Genomic DNA, 21,573 nt, shown 5'->3' with positions numbered 1-21,573 from the left:
CGAAAAATCTGGAAGGTTGGCATGTATGGGACCAGCATGAAACTTGGTTGAAACATACATGTCTTTACCACATAGCAAAGCTCTGACATCACAACAACATGATTGGTCAATTGCAGTGCTGATGCTGCAACAACATTATGATGATGATGCAGAAACAAGACCAACATGGAGATACACCTTTTATTAGTCTATTACTTTAGGACTAATTAGCCAATGTGTGTTTCACCACTCAAATGTAGGTTACTAGGAAACCTTCCTAAATAGCACAACTTATCACTCCATCCTTTCATCCATATAATGTAACTTCTGGCTTAAAAATCAAATATGGTGCCAGCCAAAATCCTAATGTTAAGGTTTCAAAATGCAGAGATCAAAGCTAAGGGTGACGTCACAGTGTGTACTTTTAGGCTTGCTTGTGCAACTGTGAATGCACTTATGCACTCAAAATAGCACAAACAAGTATTTCAGGAGTACTTTTTAAAATATTGACACACAATTTCAAGAACTGACAGACAGCTCAGTCAGCAGGAAGTTGGAATTGCCTTTTCGGGATTCATTTAGCTGCACTAATTGAAACTAATACCTTTTAAATTGCATATTGATTTGGAGGAAACTCAGTTTTCAAATGTACACTCTAAAAATGACGGAATAATAAAAACTGTCGAAGTGCTAAGATTGAAAGAGCTACTTGATCCTTCTTGCCTCAGTGGGAACACAAGTCATGAAGATGGTGCCAAACATATCATTATATGACTTCAAAGCTCTTCTTCTATCCTGGGCTGTTGTGCAGTAGAAGGCCTGAGGCACACCGTGTCTGTGGCGTAATTGGAAAAAAAAAGTTACAGTGTCAACAGACAAAGAAAGGTAGATAATTCCGAATCTCTGCTGCAATGCATTTTAGAATGATATCAGTCATGGATGTTTATCAGAAAGTCCATCTGAATTTCCCCCAAACGCACCCTTACTCTCGCGCGTGCACATTTGACAAGTGAATCCGGTGTTGATTGATGCAAGCAAATGATGTTTTTTTTCCCTGCCATTTCAAAGGCAAAACGTTGCCACAGAATGAACAGGGTACTGCAAAGCACAAATTACTTTTGCTGTCAACAGCTCTGAGTCATTCAAGCTCTGTTTTGGACAAATTGCACAGGTTTAGGCAACATAAAGAGTCTAAGATGTTACTGAATAAAACACAATAGAATTGTGGAATAATTTCGAAATGATTTCGGGTGATTACAGCGTTATAAATGTTTTCTTTCTTCAAACGTCCTCATGAACAATGAGCTCCAACCGTTCCCGCAGTCACTCACCGTCGGTGCGTTTGTCTGATGCGCAGCGCCTCCCAAACTGGTCCCTCACTTTGACAAATTCTTGGACGTGAGCGGGTCTCCTGAATGGCTTCTTGCTCATAAAGATGATGCCTTGAATATTTTAGAAGTTGAACAGCTCTGCCGCTCTCTGTATTTCCCCCCCACTGGTGGACTGTCAGTTTGGAAGACCACAATGGCACTTTGGTCATTTTGGGGGTTTTCTCTTTTGGCTTTGGTGTTGCTCTGCCCCTTTCACCCCAAGTTTGTGGCTCGCGCGGAAATAAGTTTTTCCACAAAACTCGACAGATTTTATCGACTGGATGTAACGCCACTGGACGCACGTGTGGCCAGAAAATCGGCGGAAATCAAAGTCTCACTGAAAATCGACAATAACACGAAAGTTTTTAGCGCGTATGAAACAAACACAGCCGGGGCTTTGAAACGAAACCATGGTCAGCAAGTGTGGAATGAAACACAGAGTGGAAATGAGGCACCGATCGACATCAAAACAAACTATAGCAGCGGTCTCAACATTCCCGATAAAAAGTATGATAACATTTTCGAGGACAAAGAAGGACGATTCAAAGCGAATATAATGTTAGAAAATACATTTTCTGCCGGAAGAAAGAAGGCAAAGAGGAGTGTGGGCGCAACATACAACGAAAACGTGGATAGGAGTATAAGTGGAGAAGCGTATTCAAGAGAGAGATTCGTGCAAACTGTCCAAGGTGTTTCCAGCGCAAGACCCGAGTATCGGCGCAGCGGAGAGGAAGCAAGAGTGTCAAACCCGAGACAGAACGAACCTCACCTGGACACTTCTACTTTTGCTCTGTCGGGAGACTCGGCACACAACCAGGCTATGGTGCACTGGTCCGGGCACAACAGCAGCGTAAGTTTCAGTTTTACAAAAATACACTTTATCATATTTTTAAAGGTGTAAAGAACATAAAAATGCCCCACACACTGGTGATATTTAACTTTGTTTCTACCTGATATAGACGTTTTTATTATTCAGTCGATGCGCATCAATCTGTCACATTTTTACGCACAGCTGATTCCGTGCGCACAAAAAGAATTCGTTCCTGCAAATAAATTCCACTCTAACAAAGCATTTAACTTGGAGCATTTAACCACAATTGTGTTTTCTTTTATTACCTATAAAGAGATTATTAGTGTTTGCGCATTGCGCGCCTGTTTGCTTGGACGCCAGATGGATATAAGTGTGCACTTGGAGGATTCCCTCGTGTTTTTTCAAACAGTAATGGAATCGGTTATCTCAACAAACTGTTCGCCACCTGAACTTTAAAATAACAGTTAACCCCTTAGGTAAATTTGATGTGACAGTGCCGTGGGAAGGTGCAGGCTGTTTGGCAGCAATCAAAACACATTAATAATTTATGAAATAATCAAGTAATGCCTTCCAGGAAGGTGTAGTAGCTACAATTAAAAAGGATTGTGTCCAACCTGGCCCTTTATGTGATGCTGATGAGACACTATCTGACATTTTTGGCAAGTTGAACATGCTTTTGTCACTGACATTTACTCACACTTAGCTGATACTTGTTCAATTGCCCGTCTAAATACTGTATTGCAGTATGATGCACTTCAACACGTCTTGATGGGACTATGCACAATTTAAATGGATGACAAGACATTGCAGTAAACATCCAGATTGCCCGCATCACAGTCACACACCCTTACAAACACACACATCCACATCCTCACAAACGTGCACATAGACGCACAAATGCACACACACACCTACACCACAGCTAAATGCACATGCACTTTTTTTTTTACCATAACAAAGACAAAGCCATGGAGATTTTATCTCTCTTTACATATCCACCATGCAAAAATGTTTTCAACTGGCAGCATTTATCAGGAACAAAGATCTTTAAACTACAAACAGCCTTGTTCAAAAGAAATGAGCTGCTCTGCATTTTTTACTTCAGGTAATTTGAGTCACCTTAGTCTGCTGGGCAAACGGGTGTGCGGCTGAAACATTAGTCTGAGACCACATCTAAAGATCCCTGTGTCCCAGAAAAAATGCAAATATTCATGTGTTATCCCAAAATGCAGACATATTTCACTTGGTGAATTATATTATTTTGCATGTTCCTGATAAGCGTTTTCTTATCTGGTGCAATTTCTTTTGTGGTGTATGTCATAACATAAGAGGCATCACAGACGTTGGTCATTGAAGAAGGTCCTGAAATATAACTAATAATAACGTTGATTCATGGATTGCTATGTGAAATATGCTTCTGGTCTGAGATGTCTTCACCAACGATGGCCTTTGCTACTGCAGGACACTGTTCACTGGATTATCGCTGATGGGGTTGTCACTGCAGCTGTCAACATTTGAGATTTATACAGTCTGAACTCCTTTCCATGGTCCCAAAAGTACGACTGAAACAGTAGAGTTTAGATTGATGGCATTTTATGACTAGATGTTATAGCTCAGGCTATATTAGATGTAAATGACTGATAATAAATCCAATCTTACAGGGACATTTGAAGGAAAATTACTTCATTTCTGTGGTGTGGGGTAGTTCTATCAAATATTCACCTCAAGACTTTGCCTGTGATCTGACCAAGATGTAAAATTCCACAGGGAGTAAAATGAAAAAGATGTAGAAGGTGATGGTGAAAACTCCAGCGGGGTATCCTCAGAGTACAGATTTGATAAAGAATTTTATTGCATAAAACCCCAAAATCTGTCCACAAATCAGTCTCTCAACTATTATTAGATTTCAGTGATTGTCTGAGACATCAAAGCCTAAGTCATAGCTCTCTGGTCTCTGATTTTAGGAGAGATAACATTGATTGGAGTCGACCATGGGAATAAAACATGTACTAATTCCCTTTGAAATGAATGGTTCTTAGCTACATGTATCGATTGGCTGTGCATGTTTCTTACTCCTTAAGTCTGTGCTGAATGTGAATGGGGATGGTGATAAAAAAGATTCATGATTTGTAATGATGTGTGCCATAAAAACAGAAAATAAACTAATTAAAAACACTAATAAATACACTTGGCTGTTGATGGTCCTATATGGCAAATCAATATTTCAGTCTTCTCCTCACATGGGTGTTCAAGCTATTGGTAATCTTTCTAAACAGCCATTGCACCACATCCTACACTCAAGGGATGCAGAGAGCCCCCTCTCTACCCCACTGAAGGCAAAAGTCTTAGTGTGCAAGCCAGCTGGTGATCATGGAGTTATTGGCAGCCAAATGATTTTAGTCTCCTGATTGACCAAGCTCCTCACAGATAGCTGACCAAACTAGGACACTGTGTTGAAGCTGCAGACAGTAATGAGTATCTTTATTGACTTCACTTCGTCTGAGCATTTGCTTCAGAAATTATACTGTGTGTCATTGTAAATAAAGTAAATATATACCATGACAATAAGGAGCTGGTCATCTCTATGAAGCTACTGTTAAAAACTTGCTTTAGGACGGGCCATGCTCTTTATAAATCCCACTGGGCACCTTTGGACTTGTTAAGCTCTTATTTTATTTATTTATTTATTAATTCTTTTTGGGGGGGGGGGGGGGGGGGATTGTTTCTTGTGAGGTGGCAAGGCTCAAGTCAATCTGTCAGCTCTGTAACATCATCGTCCATTGCAGCGGCTGATTGGGAATCAGACTGGCCTCCTGAGTCATGCTGTACGCATGCCTAACCAGAGAAAGGCCGTTATTGTTGCACATAATCTTATCAGAATAAATAGACAATAAAAAGGAGGAAATGGCATGGCCCTTGGGGACACGCGTGTTTAAAACTGGTTCATTAGATAGACAGCCATTCCATTTAACATGCCAAAGCTGGTTGCATGGGAGCTCCTTGATCCATAAAATCAAATGTAATGGGTTCCCAATTCACAGGGGAGTTTGACTGGAGTTTGGTGCTGTTACAGTATGATGAAAAGTGTATTAAAAAGCCGCCACTGGTGAGGTTCTCAGATAAAATAAAGAGGAAAGTTATAATGTGTCTTTTAAAATTTTCTCATAACTTGCAACATTTCACTTTCCTATTGTACACAAACAAGAGAACTTTTCTGCTTTTGCAGTTCTAGTTTCATGCAAAATTCCTCTATTAAAAAAAACATTACGATACTCACTCAAAGAGACAGATAAAAGGCCTGTTTTTCATGAACTTTTCATCATCCTGCCCCCGATTGCTAGCTAAGGGGATTTTGATCCATTGAACGTTTGATGAAAATCAAAGTTGTCTGTTGTTCTCACATTTAAGTACAAATTATTTCCCTCCTGTGGTACACTTTGTATTATAATATTGGCAGCACTTCAATCTTTAATTTGTACTTAATATTTTCTTTCAATTATGTCTCTTTTTTCATTTTTTTCCTACTAATTGATTTTAACATAGATGGTATATTTAGAGTTTTAAAATGCACAAAAAAGAGAGAATAAAATTCAACATAAAAGAGTTTTTCGAACAGCCGTTTTTGTCCTTTACCTGCTTGTCCCTTGAGGTGTCAACACCACACGGCTGTTCATTAATCCCGCCCGTCTCAAGTCTTTAGGGGTGTGCTGTCCACTGATGTGATTGTAAGATGGTGATAGAAACTGCACCAGTCTTGTTGGCTGTGTAAAAAGAGACCCGTCTAGTTCCCACTGAAATACCGAGCCACTGGTTGTGACCAGAGCGTGTGACACAGTTACCTGGTTACTATGGTTTATGGTTTACTCGTACTGATGGCACAGAGCTTCTAGTTTATTGGAGATTGTTGTTGTGGAGCTATAAATAAAAGGTAATTAGATCCAAGTCCAGCTATTTCCCATGGTATTAAGACCGGTTAATAATGCCACATTTATGAGCTATTGACCATATTCCATTTTCCTCTGATGCCATCCTCTGCATTATTGCATAGAAAATGTGCTGCTGTGTTGTAAAAAAGAATATTGTGAGAATGTTCCTGGAACTAGTGATTAAATATGAGTAACACTTAGACTAAGTAACTACTCTAAAAGAGTACAAGGAAAACATAAATGGGGGAAAAAAGGCGAAATTGAACACAATTTAATGCACCAAGTTAAAAATTGTCAAGAAAAAAAGCCCTACATTATTTTCATTTGAGAATCTTTTTTTAAAATCACATTAACCACATCTTATTTTCCTGTTGAGTGATGGCCACAACCACTTAGCAGTCATCTAGCTGACTTATTACACATCCCTAGGTTTAATTTGTATTAACAAAGGGAATAAAACTCATTCCAGATCGGTAGAGAGCTGAAATGACACTGGATAGTATAAATCCAGAGAGACATCATGACATTTTGCAAGGTAAAAAATATTTAATTTAGCTTCTCTTAGTATACCTGCATACAAGTACTTTGCCAGCCTGTGCAGAGGACTGCTTTGATGGCTTGAATCAAATTATCAGCATAGAAGTGCTTGTGCTACTGTTCAACCCAGCAAAAACCCATTGAAAACATACTGAAGATGACTTTGCCAAATTTCTAAACAATGTTAAAATGTGACCTCTAATCAACAGAAAATGTTCAGGAGGATAAACATGAATTCAAGTCCAGCAATAGACTGAAACAAATTACTTTTGATCTTTTACCTTTAAACCAACTTTAGACATAAAGGGTTCTCTTTTTAAAGATCATGACAGTCGTTTAGTCCAAATTTAGTCAAAAAAGCAATCTCCATGGACAACTTAGGCTGGGTGAGATAAATCCACAGTAATTATAAATGCAAAGCATGTCCGTAACAACTCATAACAATTACTGAAAGATAGCATTAAATTGCAGTGACAATGAAAAGATTTTCAGGAGTATTATCATCTGTAAAAATGTTTTGTTGTTGTTTTTTCCCTTTTTAAAACTTGTTATTTTGGATAGCACATTTCTGTTACTGTTCTGTGTGGAGTTTGCATGCTCTTTCTGTGCCCTTTGGCATTGTCTCCAACTGTCCAGAGATATGCATTATAGGTTAATGGTGTTTAATGAGTGTGTATGTAACTCTTGGTCTGCTGTGACAGGCACATTAGCCAACAAAGCTATGTTAGCTAAAACAGCTATGTTACTTATGCTGTAGTCACACCATGGAAAACGGTGGTTGGATACTACGGCATGATCAAAATTATTGCCAGCGTGTGCAATGAACGTGCAAGCTCATTATCTTTAAAATGGTTGCTTTAAACACAAAGGATTGGATCCGGATCACTTGCAGCTGGCTGCTGTTTTCAGAGTGATTTTGGTGTGTCAAGATGGTGCAATAAAAAAAACAGCAATATAATGGAGTCAGTCAGCAATCACTTGTGATAATATGGTGATTAATTGGGATAAATAAGGCAAAAAAATATTCTTAAATTGTCCTCTGTTGCAAAGTTGTTGTTGTCTGGATACACAGAAATTCACATTAAACAGAAATTCACATTCACTACTTAGTGATTGCAGACCACCACTGTTCGGAGACTGGTCGCCTTCTACCAGGTAACTTGTGCAGTTGCCTTGCAATCAAAAGTGTTCTCTAGCTGCAAACAGGTATGTTAGCTAATGTTAATGATAGAAAATGGCTCTCAAGTAAAGATCAAGGCCTTTTTAAGCACCTAACCATCCCCATACTTCAGAACATCTATGATTATGGCTGTGGTTGGAGCTCTGCCCTCTATTAGAGGCAGATTGATATTTGGCACACACAAAAAAAAACAAACAAAAAAAACAAAAAAAAAAACCCTTACAATTTCTCAGGGTTGGATGGGCAATTTTTAAACATTTCTGGAGAAAAAGGCAGCATTCGCATTGTTATTTCCTTTTGTCTCAGTTTATTTTATAGCGCACAGGCTACAAGTCTCTACCTCGATGTAGTAATAATTCATTGAAATCCCAGTTTTTACTCCACAAATGACATGAATGTGTGCCCCCTTTTTTTTTCATGAATCATTTGTGCTCAGGGACCATAATGCATCACATCAACATATCCTCTCAGCACTTCCTCAGCACTCAGAATTTAAATTTGCCTCACAAAGTGCATTTTAAGCAGCAAATAAAGGCCTGCCATCAGTTGTATGTTCAAGCACACTGTCATTACTTGATTTGACCTCGCTCTCTCGTTATTTGTGCAAGACTAACACATGCACACGTTTTATTTTTCAGCTTTAATCAAAGAGACAAAGCGGGTGCAGAATCATACTTGACAGGTTTGCATGTGATTAATTAGCTTTAATAACTGCAGTGAGGTAGATATAACTGTGATTAGGTTATAAAAGCAAATTTATGCGTTTTCTGATTGGAGAAAATCATAAAATTGATATTCAGATTGGGAGACAAATTTATTAATTAACATAGAGACCGAGCTAACACAAACTGTGCCTTTTTAAAACTTTGTATGTCTAAAGGTCAAGGCTAATTTAGTTTTCAGTTTTATTCTTCTTGATACACAAAACAAGTTTGATCAAACTGTGTGTTGGGAATTGCTGGGATTTGCAATTACCAGAAGAAACACAGACGGTACTGTCACGTTTAAAGATGACTGGGATTGCTCAGGTGGCACTCAGCTTAAATAATAGCTTGACTTGGCTGGTTACAGTGACAGGAATGCATTAGTTGCAGGAGGAAAACGTTTTTTTCCCGATCAAGCGAGATGCAAAGGACCCAACCCTTGAGCGCCACACACACTGTGCAATCAATGGAGATGATGGAAAACTTCCAAACACAAAATGACACATTTAGAAAACAGAGTACTCTCTCAATTGGTTTCCTGTAACAAATCATTTTAAATGACGCCTTGCTTTTGCAAAGAAAAAAACCAACAAAAAAAAGTGACTTATTGTCAAATTCGGAAGCTGTATAAATGGGCAAATAAATATGGATCAAAATAATGGCAGAAATGGTGACAAGACTTGACAGGATCTACACATCATTTATGTGAGTTAATGATTGTATTTGAACACATTTGAACTGCCATCATTATAAATGTCTGTGAATGAGACTAAATTATTTTAATAGCTAAATAAAATCTAATTATGTTCTAGCTTTACTATGGTGATCATTTCACATCCTCTGAAGCCAAAGCAAACAACTTGTAAGCCCTGATTTTTTACGATGATTTTGACACACACTTATAATTAAACAGTGCTGTTCAGAATGTTTAAATGACCATCTTTAATTTATAATCCTATCCATTTCTGTCTTTTTTTTTGCTTCTTTTAATGGCTTAATTTGCCGCCCAGAAGTAATGGAAATTTTATTATATTGGTTGTATGTAGCTCTACTCTTGCTGCAGCAACAAGAAAAGTAGTTGAGAATGTAACAATAGGTCTTTGGTTTGAATTGGCTAGCTCAGGCTTTTCTGTGTGGAGTTTGCATGCTCTCTCTGTGCCTGTGGCATTGTCTACAACAGTCCAGAGATATGCATTATAGGTTAACTGGAGATTCTAAATTGGCCATAGATGTGTGGCTGAAGGCTGTTGTGTTGTGGTGAAATTATGGCTCACAGGTGGTAGCACATTTGCAGTCTGCTGGTAACTGTGGACTGCCCATCTACCTGCAGAGAACATCTATACTCAGATGGAGGCAGAATCAAGCCTGTGGGCTACTCTTGGTTGTGGTGTTTTTTTTGGTCCATCAGCTAGCCACAGAGAAGAGCAAAGTTATCATATAGAAAGAGCTGAAGTGAAGCAGTGTGTTAAAAACAGTGAAAAAAAAAAAAAAAAAGGAGCTGCTCACTGCAGCTGCTGTCTGTAGTTTTCATACTGTATTTTTTGATCTTTGATTGGGATTTTGGCACTTCTCTCCTTCTTGCTGAACTACACCGTGGGTCTCTTTCCTGTCAAATCATAAACTTTCAACAAATGCACAGTGGCATCCACATTCAGCAAAGTGCACTTGGGATTCTGGAGGACTGAAGGGGAGCACATTTGCATTGGCTGAAAACCTTTCTCTATAGCCTCTCTGTAGGCAAATACCTCAGCATGTGGACACAATCACAGTACTGTAAATAAAGCATTATTCCTGCAACAAACTAACTCTCTCCTGTGACAACCCACTGTAACCTTGCATATGAGGAAGAAAATGACTGGATGGATGCATTTATACATGGCCAACATAATAGGCAAAACTGCCACTATGTTGAACCTTATGTTTATTTATAAATTGGTAGTGTGCTTTGAAACAGAAATAATACACATCACATGGTTTTAGTCACCAGCATGAGAAGAATTGTTAACCTATCTGTCAGCTCACAAAATGTTGACACTTTGAAATGACAATACATTGACCACACAATTCATTCTTTTCTTACAATGTACAAAATATGTACAAAATATCTACATGTTGCAATCAAAGCATGCTAAAACCTTTGCGTGGTGATAAACAGGCAGCTCCTTGTTAGTTTTGATGTTAGGAAAAAATGCTGTTCTTGGATTTTAGTTTTAGAAAAACCACCAGTCAAATCACCAGTGATTTGAATATCTCACTTGTTTACTCTGTTAACAGTTATCAGAGACTATGGCTATGATTAGGGGGTTTCAAACTGTTTGTATTGTCTATCAGAAAAGCCCAGTCTCTGGTGTCAAAGTCCTGCGCTTTGAACATCCAGATTCACGAGCCAATACTAAAAAGAAATTATTGTAAAACACCCGAAGTTTTCTCTACGGAAGAAACTGTTTTGGCTTACCTCGAGTGTTACACTCCACGGCTGAATATGGATGCAATTTTTAAAAAAGAGCAACGGGTTGATCTTTTGTTTTATTAACATAATTATTCTCAAATGAACTGGAAACAACATTTGGCGCTGAAACCCACCGAGCTCATCCCCCTGTCAGTCTTTATCATAATAATGAGGAGAAGGGCCTGATTTGCTAGACTGTATTTACAACTTTTTGTCAGGGTAAATATAAGCCAAATTAACACAAGATATTTACAACTAAACAGCTCAAACTATATTTGTACTGTACTGTATTACAAGCACTTCGGTACAGTATTTGTACAGGCAAAAAAAAATAGGAAAGAAGAAAAAGAGGAACATAGCACATTACTTTCTGGAAAAGAACTTTCCTATCAAACATGATCTTGGCAGGACTTTATTCCTTAAAAAGTATCATTGGCAAAGAAAACGCGTAGTGTATGCATTTAATTTTTATTAAAACTAATGTTTACCAGTTTACTCTCTTTGCATTATGAAAAATGCAAATAAGCAAGAGGGGAAGAAAGACAAAATTATATGTGGGACACATTTAGCTCACGAGCTGAGTCTCAGCACTTTTGGCAGTGAAGGGGGTCATTTTAGGTGGAGGGCTTCTCTCTTCCAAAATCTCAATTTGGACTAACTACCGCCTTTGGCTCTAGCTCAGACCCCTCCAGGCAGAAGCTGAGCCATTAGGAGCCAAAGCTGTGAGAGAACAGAAGACACTGGAAGAAATGCCTAGATGGCATTAGACTGTACAAAGTTCTCCAAAATGAAAATAGTAGTTTTGATTTTGGGGGAACTTTTCATTTAGTATTACATTTTATATTACCATATTTCATCTAATAATCATATTAATCGTCAGACTTGGTTGTTTTCTGTGGCTTAATGAATAAGATGATAATGCACAGACAACATGCAACTGTACCTTCAACCTATGAACTCTAAATCTGAGCAATCAAGAGAAGCACATGCCAAAACCCTGTAAGAGAAAAATGCAAATATCAGGGTTTTTTTTTTTTTTTTTTTGGCTCTCTACACCACTTACAATGCATCAAATTAATTTTAGATTGCATGGGATGGGACTAAAACTTTGTTAAACGTGTCGAAACATTTAAATGACTTCTAAAATTGCAATCAAATCTGTCCTTGAATGCTGTGTTCCTTGTTTTCCACCTTTTTAGAGGAAACCACAGTGCATCGTGGCATAACAACATCAAACATAAGGAAGAAAAAACCATGACAGTTTATATTTTCATATCCAGTCCATTAAACGTATTTCAATGACTTCTTACCCCAAACTTTCTTTTTAAAAAAAAGATTGAAGCAGATCTATCACAACCTTTTATCTTATTAAGGACAAACAGCACAGTTTATTGTGTATTGTTGTTAGCAAGAAAAAAAGTACAACATGTTCACAAAATCTCCTCACAATAGAGCTGCATTGAAGTGAAACCCTTTTATATTCTGCCCATTTCATTCATTTCCCCCTTCTTAATGGACTGAATTGATTGGTGAAACCTCTCAAGCTCGAAGCATCAGGGTTACATGACCAAAGCTCAAAAGTCTAGTGGATAAGCAAACATAGAAACAGCAGACTAATGCACAAGGGACATTTTGCGGGGGTTTACTTGATGAAAGCATCATCCCCTGGAGTATGTTTTCCCCCACAAAAGTACAAACAATCAATTTGGTGCACAATTAAGATGAGGACAGAGTAAGGCCTCTCTTGGACCTCACAATTTTTCTTAAAAGACATTTGTCTCTACTAAGTGCTCTACTTTGGAGATGTCCTCCCAGAGCCACAATCAAGATGTTGTGTTTTTCTTCCCTCCACCCACTTGCAGTGCATCTTGATTTTGCCCTCATTGCTGTCAAGCCTTAAAGAAATTTATGCAAATTTGCAACCAATACTGTATTTCTTTTCTCTGCAGGTGTTTGCATCAGATAATTTCTAATGGATGCATGAATATATTAATCTTTAATCTTAGCCAAAAAAAAAAGGAAAACGTTTTATGACTACTTTGTTGAATCTGTTGTGGAACAAAAGAGATGAGCTCATTTTGATACACGGATGACTTACTACAACTACACTGGTAGTCCCATTTGGCTCAACAAAAGACACAAAACAGCAATATTTTTTCTTGTGCTTTGATGGAGGTCTTTCCCCCCCACAAAGCACAGGAGATGAATGTTAAAAGCGATAGTCTGCAGCAAACCTGAAATGTGCTCAGTGTAGGTAGGAGATCAAGGATATTAATTAGGTAGTTGACTTAAAGAAAGCAGTCTTTGTCAAATTACTCAAATTACTCTTTGTTGCCCTTGGCTTTTGTCTTTATTTCCTTAATGAAGTTGAGAATCTAATGAGCTTAACAACAAATGAAACAGACTTTATTTTTATGTCTTCAAGATTGCATTTGCCTGAACAGGAATGGAGTGGAGTTAGGTAGAGCAGAGAGTTCCAGCTTGCTGTATTCACCAGCTTTTGGTGTTTGATAATAGCCTGAATGCATTAGGGGGTCTCTGCGGATCATCAATATTGGTTAGATATGGCTCACCCCAAGGTGTTGTACATTTTTCACCTCTTTCAAACCACTTCCATTGCTTCTTATTTGAAAGAGCATAGAGAGTGCCTGTGGATGGGGTGACACGGGTATGAAATTATGTAAATGCTGAATGGGATTTTGTAAAAGCTAGGCATAGCTTACCCAGGCTCCATTTGCAGAAATAATAGAATAGAACAGACTAGAATAGAATACAATAGAGTACCCTTATTGTTCACATCAGTCACAAATCAATTTATAATTAAGAAAAATACTGATAATTATCAGCACACTTTCATACATATATAGTACATACATAAAACTTCAGTATAACCGAAATACACTGCAGTATCTTGTTGTTCAGTATACTTATTGTTTTTGGCACAAATGATTCCCTTATAAAGCATTTTACTAGCTCGAGGCTTCCTAGAACATCGACCTGAGGGCATCAGTTCAAAATCAGAATGACGAGGGTGTTCTCAGTCAGCAACAATAGATCAGGCTTTTCATTATGATACAGCTTATTTTATATTTGTTGTCAACCAGTGATTTTTTTCACCAGTTCTCACCTTTCTTGGATTTCTCTCTTTGCATGTCGTCTATTTTGCTGGAGTAACCTTTCTGCTATGGCTTGAATGATCCAGAATTTTTGGGACCAGCACCACCTGGTTCAAACAACTACAACATGAGACTTAAAACTACAACGATACTAATACATTTTTAGCATAAAGGCATATATCTATCTATTTGCTTGTGAAAAAGCTAAGCACTAACTGTTTCTATCTGTTGCTTGTGAAAAAGCTAAGCACTAACTGTTTCTATCTTTTGCTTGCTGCTGAGCTGCTGTGCAGGAGTGTGTTGGAGGTTTTTCACTGTAAACAGCTGCCCACTGCTGCCAAAAACGGTGCTTTGAGAGCTGTGAAACAAAACAGAAAAGTTGCGTGGTGTTGGACACTGAGCTGATACTTGTTATAAATCTCTATGTGTTGTTGTTCTATGAAAATATTCTTCCCTTGCTCAAAAAAATCACCTAAAACACTTAATGAATGAAATATTTAAGTTGAAAATCTTCAATGACACACACTTTGTTGAGCACAAAATAAGGTAAAAATGGTGAGTAATAGCCAAATCAGGAAGTCAAATGAAATCATGGCTCTTGACATTGTAGGGTAAAATATTACATAGAAAGAGAGAAACCCGATTATTCCCTATGACAAGCACTTTGTGTCAGTGTGGGGGGAAAAATCCAGTTTTAACAGGAAGAAACCTCAGGCAGAGCAAACCTCAGGCGGAGCAAAGCTCAGCGACGGCAGCCATCTGCCTCGACCGGTTGGACTGAGGCGAAAGAGACGAGTGAAAAAATGAGTGAAAAAAAAGGAAAAAAATCACCAAACTCTCCAACGTTGACGTCATTCCTAAACGACCTCAAACCCAGTCTGACGCTTCTCAAGTCTGCACTGTCATATTACTTATTACAGCTGGACACATGAAAAGCTCTTAGAGAAGACTGTACACATGTATCTACTTGCATGCCAGTTAAGGCAAGGCTTGTCAGATTATGTCTTACTCAGTCACTTGATGGATTCAAAAACCACTTTTACTCTTTTGGGAGATCACAAAACTGACCTCCTGACAGCTGTCAGAGAGAGGTGGCATATTTTGGTTTTAAAATAAAATATCTAATGCATGAAAATAATTCCATTAGTGTTGAAATATTCCAGTGAGTTGTTAGACGTTTGTGGCTCAGATAGACGGGGGTCACTCCCAGGAGATGGCTCGCTCACTGTATGAATGTTTACCCTGCAGTACAATATACAAAGCTTATGTGTATTCATGAAAATGTAAATGTGTGTCATTGTAGCAGTGAACTTTGCAGAGGCTAAAGGTAAGTAACAAAATAGAGATATGTCAGTGCTTCGGTGAGCATCAGCCGCTAGCTGAGTTATTACAATGAACCTTACATCACTCACTGGTATCAACTTTGGGGGTCCCTTGGAAATTAATTTAGCTCCTTGTTGTCCCCTCTAGTTATGTTCAAAAACAGCACCAGATCCACATGAAAGTGGATTCATTTCTCGCATTTCTAAAGATTGTTTCTACTTCCCGCGATGTGTTACTCCTGAGCAGAAAAATAACAGTCTGGAGGTGTGATGTTTAGAGTAAGGGTTCCTTTGCTTCCCTTGACTACCCAATTAGGCAGAAACAATATTTGAGGGGTGCCAGCCTAATTATGCTTTACTTGGGGCTGAATAAGCAACAGGTTCCATTTGAAGCTTGGTGCTAGAAATCACAAAATAACTGTGTTGATGTGCAGCAACAGTCTATTTTATTTTATTTTATTAATAGCCATTTTTCAGTACAGTACAAAGAGATGATTCATACCTAAATTGCGAGTTGTGTAGAAAATATTCTGCCCACCAACTATGTTCAGATGCCTCTCATGTCCCACTGAAGCACATTCAAATTTGACCATTTCGCTTAAAACAAAAGTTGGATTGATATGGAATTTGTAGAGACATGATTCAGTCCACAGGCTGTCATTGCATATGCTGTCTGGCCTGCACAGATGTGCAAGTTGAATGCGTAGGCAGGGTTTTTCCTGAGCAGAGAAATTTTTGGTGGCATCCAAAGATGCATTATTTCAATTGCGGAAAATTAACTTTTGATCTGATGAGATGAGGACCAGGTCTGTGAACACTCGCAGTACATTGCTGTCTTCGAACCTTTTCTGATTCAGGCAATAACGTGGTAGGACAGAGTCAGTCTGCTATCAGTCTGCTTTAAGTTTGAGATTGAATGTGGTTAAGTTGGGAGCGTTAAGTCTGTTGCCATCTACAGACACAGATATTGACATTCACAGACACTCCTCACATTCAGACTCCACCAAGAACCTCATAGTTGTGAAACTTCAGAAATCGCTCCACAAATAGTGACATAGTTGCTGCAGGATGGCTGCAGGATCAGCAAAAATTACAAAGACACTCAGTAACCTTGCTTTTATGTAGGAATATAAACAAAAAATATCTAAACAATCGACTCAAGTAGTTAGTTGAGTTGAGTGCTCCATTGCAAAGAGATGCTTTGCAGACGAGTTGAGCTTATCCGTGCATTACTAAGATTGATTGCATCATGTGAGCTATTTCCAAACCTTCACTAATCTGTCTGAAAGTCATTGCAGTACATCTGAGTCAGGCCATGATCGTCACCTTGTAATCAAAAACGGTCACCCAACCCAGAGGTTGACGGTGTTGCACGCTCAACGTCTGAGCAAACAGCTGGCTGCTACTACATGCAATCGGCTTCTGACAGCAAAAAAACTGAACGAAATCACAAAGTAACCCACTGATTTTTCCAAGTTGAAATGAGGTTTCTGACCTATTTCTATTTTAGAGTGACTAAACCATTAGGCAGGAAAAACTCTGGTGGATCTGTTCGCTGCTAAGTCTTTTGAATTAAGCTAAAAAAAATAATCACAATTAAATTATGGCTTTTAACACTTGTTGCCATGGAGGCTGTTTACTCAGTCATCTAAGAGTTCAAATCTTTGGCAAAAACGACCTGTCTGTGTGTGCCTTTTAATGTTTTCTTTTTCCTCTGTCGCCAAACGAAAAATGCTGGATTAAAAATAAAGAAAGTAATTGGAGAGTCTGTTCTATAAGGAAGAAAGAAACAAATGAGGTGAGATTGAACGAAAGAAAGAAAAGAGGAAGCAAAGAAGGAAAAAACTGCGACAAGAATAGAATGTTAGGATAAAAGGATGACTAAACCCAACTCCTCGGAGGGTGAGAGCCAATCTGAAAAATGATTGGTTGACTTTCCCGGGGCAAAGCTCTCTTTGCTCACATCAATAAAACATAAACATGAATAAATGCACTGCTTTTGGCCTTCCAGGGTCCTTACTTAATTTCATGTATGCAAGTGAGCAATGATATGCATGGAGAATTGTATTTACCTAGAAGGCTCAAAATAATTCTGGAAGCCATTTTGTGTTTGTTTGTTCCTGGTATTTACATAAATGCAAGGCTGCACCACAAACTCGCAGAATTTCGTGTTTAATGCACCTTCATTCTCATACTTTAAGTCACACATCTGGTGTGCAAGTCATGTGCTGTCCCTACTGGTCTCGGCATTTGCATGTATAGTAGTTGCTCCCTATTGACTTGAGTCACAGATGCACAGCCTATCAATAACGCTGAAGATGTGGGAACGTGCAGTCTACAGTGATATACTCTTGATGTATCCACTTAGGGACAAATCATCCAAACAGTCAGCTGCCTCACTAGTCTGTTGGTCCCTGAGGTAGATCTTCACTGACCCATTTCAGTGGGTCAGCTTTTGTTAATGAGCCAACCACACAAACACGTTGACAACAGTTAAGGGAGAGCTCCTAATGGCAATTACAGCTTGGGTGCAGAGAGGCTTTTCGTTATCAAGTTTTGCCATTTGGGGCTATTTTTATCAAGGTTATTTTACATCACCAGCTACATTTATGTACATTTGGTTCATTTGGAATTCACGTGCAAGACAGCAGAAATGATTGAAACCCACGAAACTGTGAACATCTAATCGTTGTTCACTCGATTCGTTTGCTGTGCTGGATGTTTGAATGCCGGTGGTTAAGAATGAACTGCTCTAGTTCTGACACTGATAAAATCAAATCCAGATTCAATTTACCTCGTAGTATTTATAATATCCCGTGACACAGATTCATTGTTGTTAGCAAAAGAGAACTGAAGAGACAAACGATCAACAGTTTGGCTCAGTTTTTCCTCTTGTATCTATTTTTCAAAGCAGGCAATTAGGACTAACATCACAGCCATTTAACTAAGTCTGCGCTCCAAATTGATTCTGACTCCAGCGTTGGACCTTGCAGACATGGTGCATTTAGTTATGCAAATGCTTATCTCACTGTGTGATTGGTTAATTAACCTGCAATGCAGATAGTCCCAGCCATGCACAGTGGCCATTTGATGGCTAAATTGTGGGTCAATTGGGTTTTAACATTTTCAAAGCAGACTTAGATACGTGTCATTGTTCCTCTGAGTCTTGTGTGGCTTTTTACGGTTTAATGAGTCGTTCCATGGGTCCCATAAGGTTAATACGTTTAAACTCACTGTAATTGAGCTTTTGACCTATCTTTCATGGCTTTTTTTAAATAAAATCACAATATTATGTCATCTTTCTAGTCTTTGATTGTAATTATCTACCATTCCTTCTCCCACAATTCATACAGCACCCCAAGCTCTCTACCCTACCCCTCTTTCTATCCTGAGTTATGAGCATCCCCACGGGAAGTCATTTATAATGCCATTGGAGTGACAATAATGCGTTTGCACACCATTTCACTCTGCCCTCTGTGCCTTGACAGGCTTTTATGGGCCGCATTTTTGTTTCCCCAGAAACACATTGTCCAACCATCCCCAGAGAACAAATGTTCCACCTAAACTGGAACTGGACGTCTTCCAATGAGTAAAAAGAGTAAAATAACAACATGTAACATCAGCATTTGAGATTTGTTGGTGCTTTTGCAGCCAAGGTACTTAAATGTTTTGAAGGTAAAAGCAAAGCTGAAGTTTAAAAAAAAAGGAAATGAGAGAGGATGGTGCATTGCAGCCACTGACTGCATTTCTTTTCATTGTTCACTGAACAATTATGTTCAGAGTTTTCTGTCATGTAGGTATCATTCCACATGAGATACAGACACAACTCTTGACAGCCTTCATGGATTTCTTTTTTCAGATCCTGCCACTAGTCGACTGACATTTCCTGACAACATGAGGATCACTTGTCATTGGGCTAACATACTGTATGAGCCTGATATTTATTAGCAAAGAAAAGTAGCGGACATGTTGTATTTATTCCAAGTCATTAGGTGGAGACAGATAATGTGCGCTGCCGAGCCAAAGGTTTTTAATGCAGATCTTGACTTGTAATTAAATATGTCTGTTGTGGTTACGTTGCAGGTGATCCTGATCTTGACTAAACTCTATGACTTCAATCTGGGGGGTGTTACCGAGAGCTCACTCTGGAGGTAAGTTTTCCTTTTTTAATCTCTGCTATCTTTTCCTTTGCATACCAATATTAAGGTTGCGGTATCACTGCAGGAATTTTATAAAAATGCAAAATCACAAGCCAAGAACAACAACAATAATATATTCATCGAGTGCTGGATACTGTAAGCATGATTTATAGTGTTCTCCCTTGCTAGGATACGAACAATCAAGTTTCACTCGAAGCCAATATGAAGTATGTTTTAATAAAGCATCTTGAAGTACCATCCTCTTTTTGCTTGCTGGAGTTCTATAAATAACACAACTAGCACCACAACAACCTTTTAAAGAAGGCCCAACCTATTTTCTGTCCATCATCAGCAGGACTATTTCTGAAAGATAAACCTTAAGAATGATCTGAGGGATTCTCTGTTTGGATCTGTGGTGCTTTTCCTCTGACCTAGAAACTTTGTGATGGAGTTTTTGATTGATTGTCATCTGTAACCTTTTGTTTCAGAAGCAATTGACATGCAATTGCTGCTATATAGCCGTAGTAATTTCATTCAGTATGTATTGAGAGGTGAGTTACAGTGCCCTGTCAGGTCATAAATAAGAATGGAATTCATTAAGGATTATACCATAGAGCCCAATCCAGCCTCTGATATGCCTTTTCTCTCACCTCTGCCATAGCCTGCAGAGAACTCATTTCATTCTGAAATACACGTGAAAAAGAGACCATCAGTCCCCCAAGCATAGAGTTTCAAATTAATATCTGTTTCACCAGAGGCGGCACTAAGATTTACACCCGACTTGACACATTTTGAAATCCCATATTGTGTACAGGAGGTCTTCCATCATCAAGGTGTCTGCTTAACAATGGCACCACGAGTAAATTAGAGTGTTCCTCCGGGGATGCACAAAGGTTCTTAGTATGAGTATTAGAAAAGCAGAGATTTGAATGTTATGAAAAGAAAAGGGAGTAAATGATTTCTGTGATAACACAATAAATGATTTATGACTACAGCTGCAGGCCTCTGTTGGTGGCAAGACGCAGTGTTCGGATCAACGGATGACTTACAGAAGCCATCTAAACACGCATCAAGTGCCTTTTGTGTTTTGAGACGCCTGCCGCTCCTGCCCAAGAAACATCACAATATAGTAACATCGTTTAAGAGGCTTACTTCCACCACTGCAATCAAAGAGCGATATGCCAGCTGAAAGCAGTACTTAAGCACAAATACAAATGCGTTTAGGGTAAGGCTTTGAAAACAATGTCAACAGCAAACGGAACGATTCAAGTTAATGCACAGACAATGATAGCAGACACTGGGTGTCTATCCAATTATACAGTGAAATTACATTTGGAGGCACTCAGGTAAAACTGAAGCTTGGTTTGGCCGTTTGTGCTGAGGAGAAATATGAGAACCAAGATGATGAACACATCTGCCCCTTTTTGTGGATAGCAGTTTTGTGCAAGTGTCTTTACATGCAACAGATCTAAATTTCTGATTGCGTTTAAATACAGCTGGTTGTTATTTACATTTATTTTAAAATCTGTCTCATTAAATTTTTAATATTAAAAGAAAACACTGCTTTTCTCAGGCTGTACTGGGATACTCATACTCATAGAGCGGGGATAGCTCAGTAGGTAGAGTGGTGGCCCCATGATCGGAAGGTCGGGGGTTTGAATCCACTGAACGGCTACCCTGTGGTACCCCTGAGCAAGGTACTGTCCTTACACACTACTCCCTGTTCTACAGCCCAATGGCTGCCCACCACTTTACTGCGTGAATGGGTTAAATACAGAGAGGAATTTCCCCACAAGGATCAATTAAACATAGATTATTTTTATACACTCTGCTTTAGCTCCTGTTCCTTTTAAACTACCTTTCAGGAAGGATTGGTCTGATTGGTCAGTTAGCTAGTCCAAAGCAAGGTAACACTGGGTTACATGTAAAACTGTCGCCTGTTAACAAAAAGGTTTAGCTTAAGCTTTATTTGACTGGTATTAACCAATAAATTTACATGTAAATTAAAAAAAACACAGCATCACTGCTATTTGTAGCTTG

At 38.7% G+C, this 21,573-nt stretch overlaps 1 protein-coding gene across 1 annotated transcript in view; it reads left to right on the top strand.

Moving 5' to 3' along the window:
• Nucleotides 1–1,468: 1,468 nt before the first annotated feature.
• LOC146655518 (VPS10 domain-containing receptor SorCS3-like) overlaps nt 1,469–21,573 on the top strand; it is a 50,561-nt gene continuing 30,456 nt past the window's right edge. Inside the window, exons 1-2 of the mRNA XM_085427303.1 lie at nt 1,469–2,199; nt 19,478–19,545. Coding sequence (XP_085283429.1) covers nt 1,504–2,199; nt 19,478–19,545 — 764 coding nt within the window. The 5' untranslated portion in view covers nt 1,469–1,503. The remainder of the gene's footprint in view (nt 2,200–19,477; nt 19,546–21,573) is intronic.

Source organism: Rhamphochromis longiceps, linkage group LG13 (genome assembly GCF_057381845.1).
Source record: "Rhamphochromis longiceps isolate RC_006_pf linkage group LG13, R_longiceps_female_GT1.1, whole genome shotgun sequence".
In the NCBI taxonomy this organism is placed as follows: Eukaryota; Metazoa; Chordata; class Actinopteri; order Cichliformes; family Cichlidae; genus Rhamphochromis; species Rhamphochromis longiceps.
Note: the sequence above shows the minus strand (reverse complement) of the source record. Positions and strands in the feature narration are given on the sequence as shown.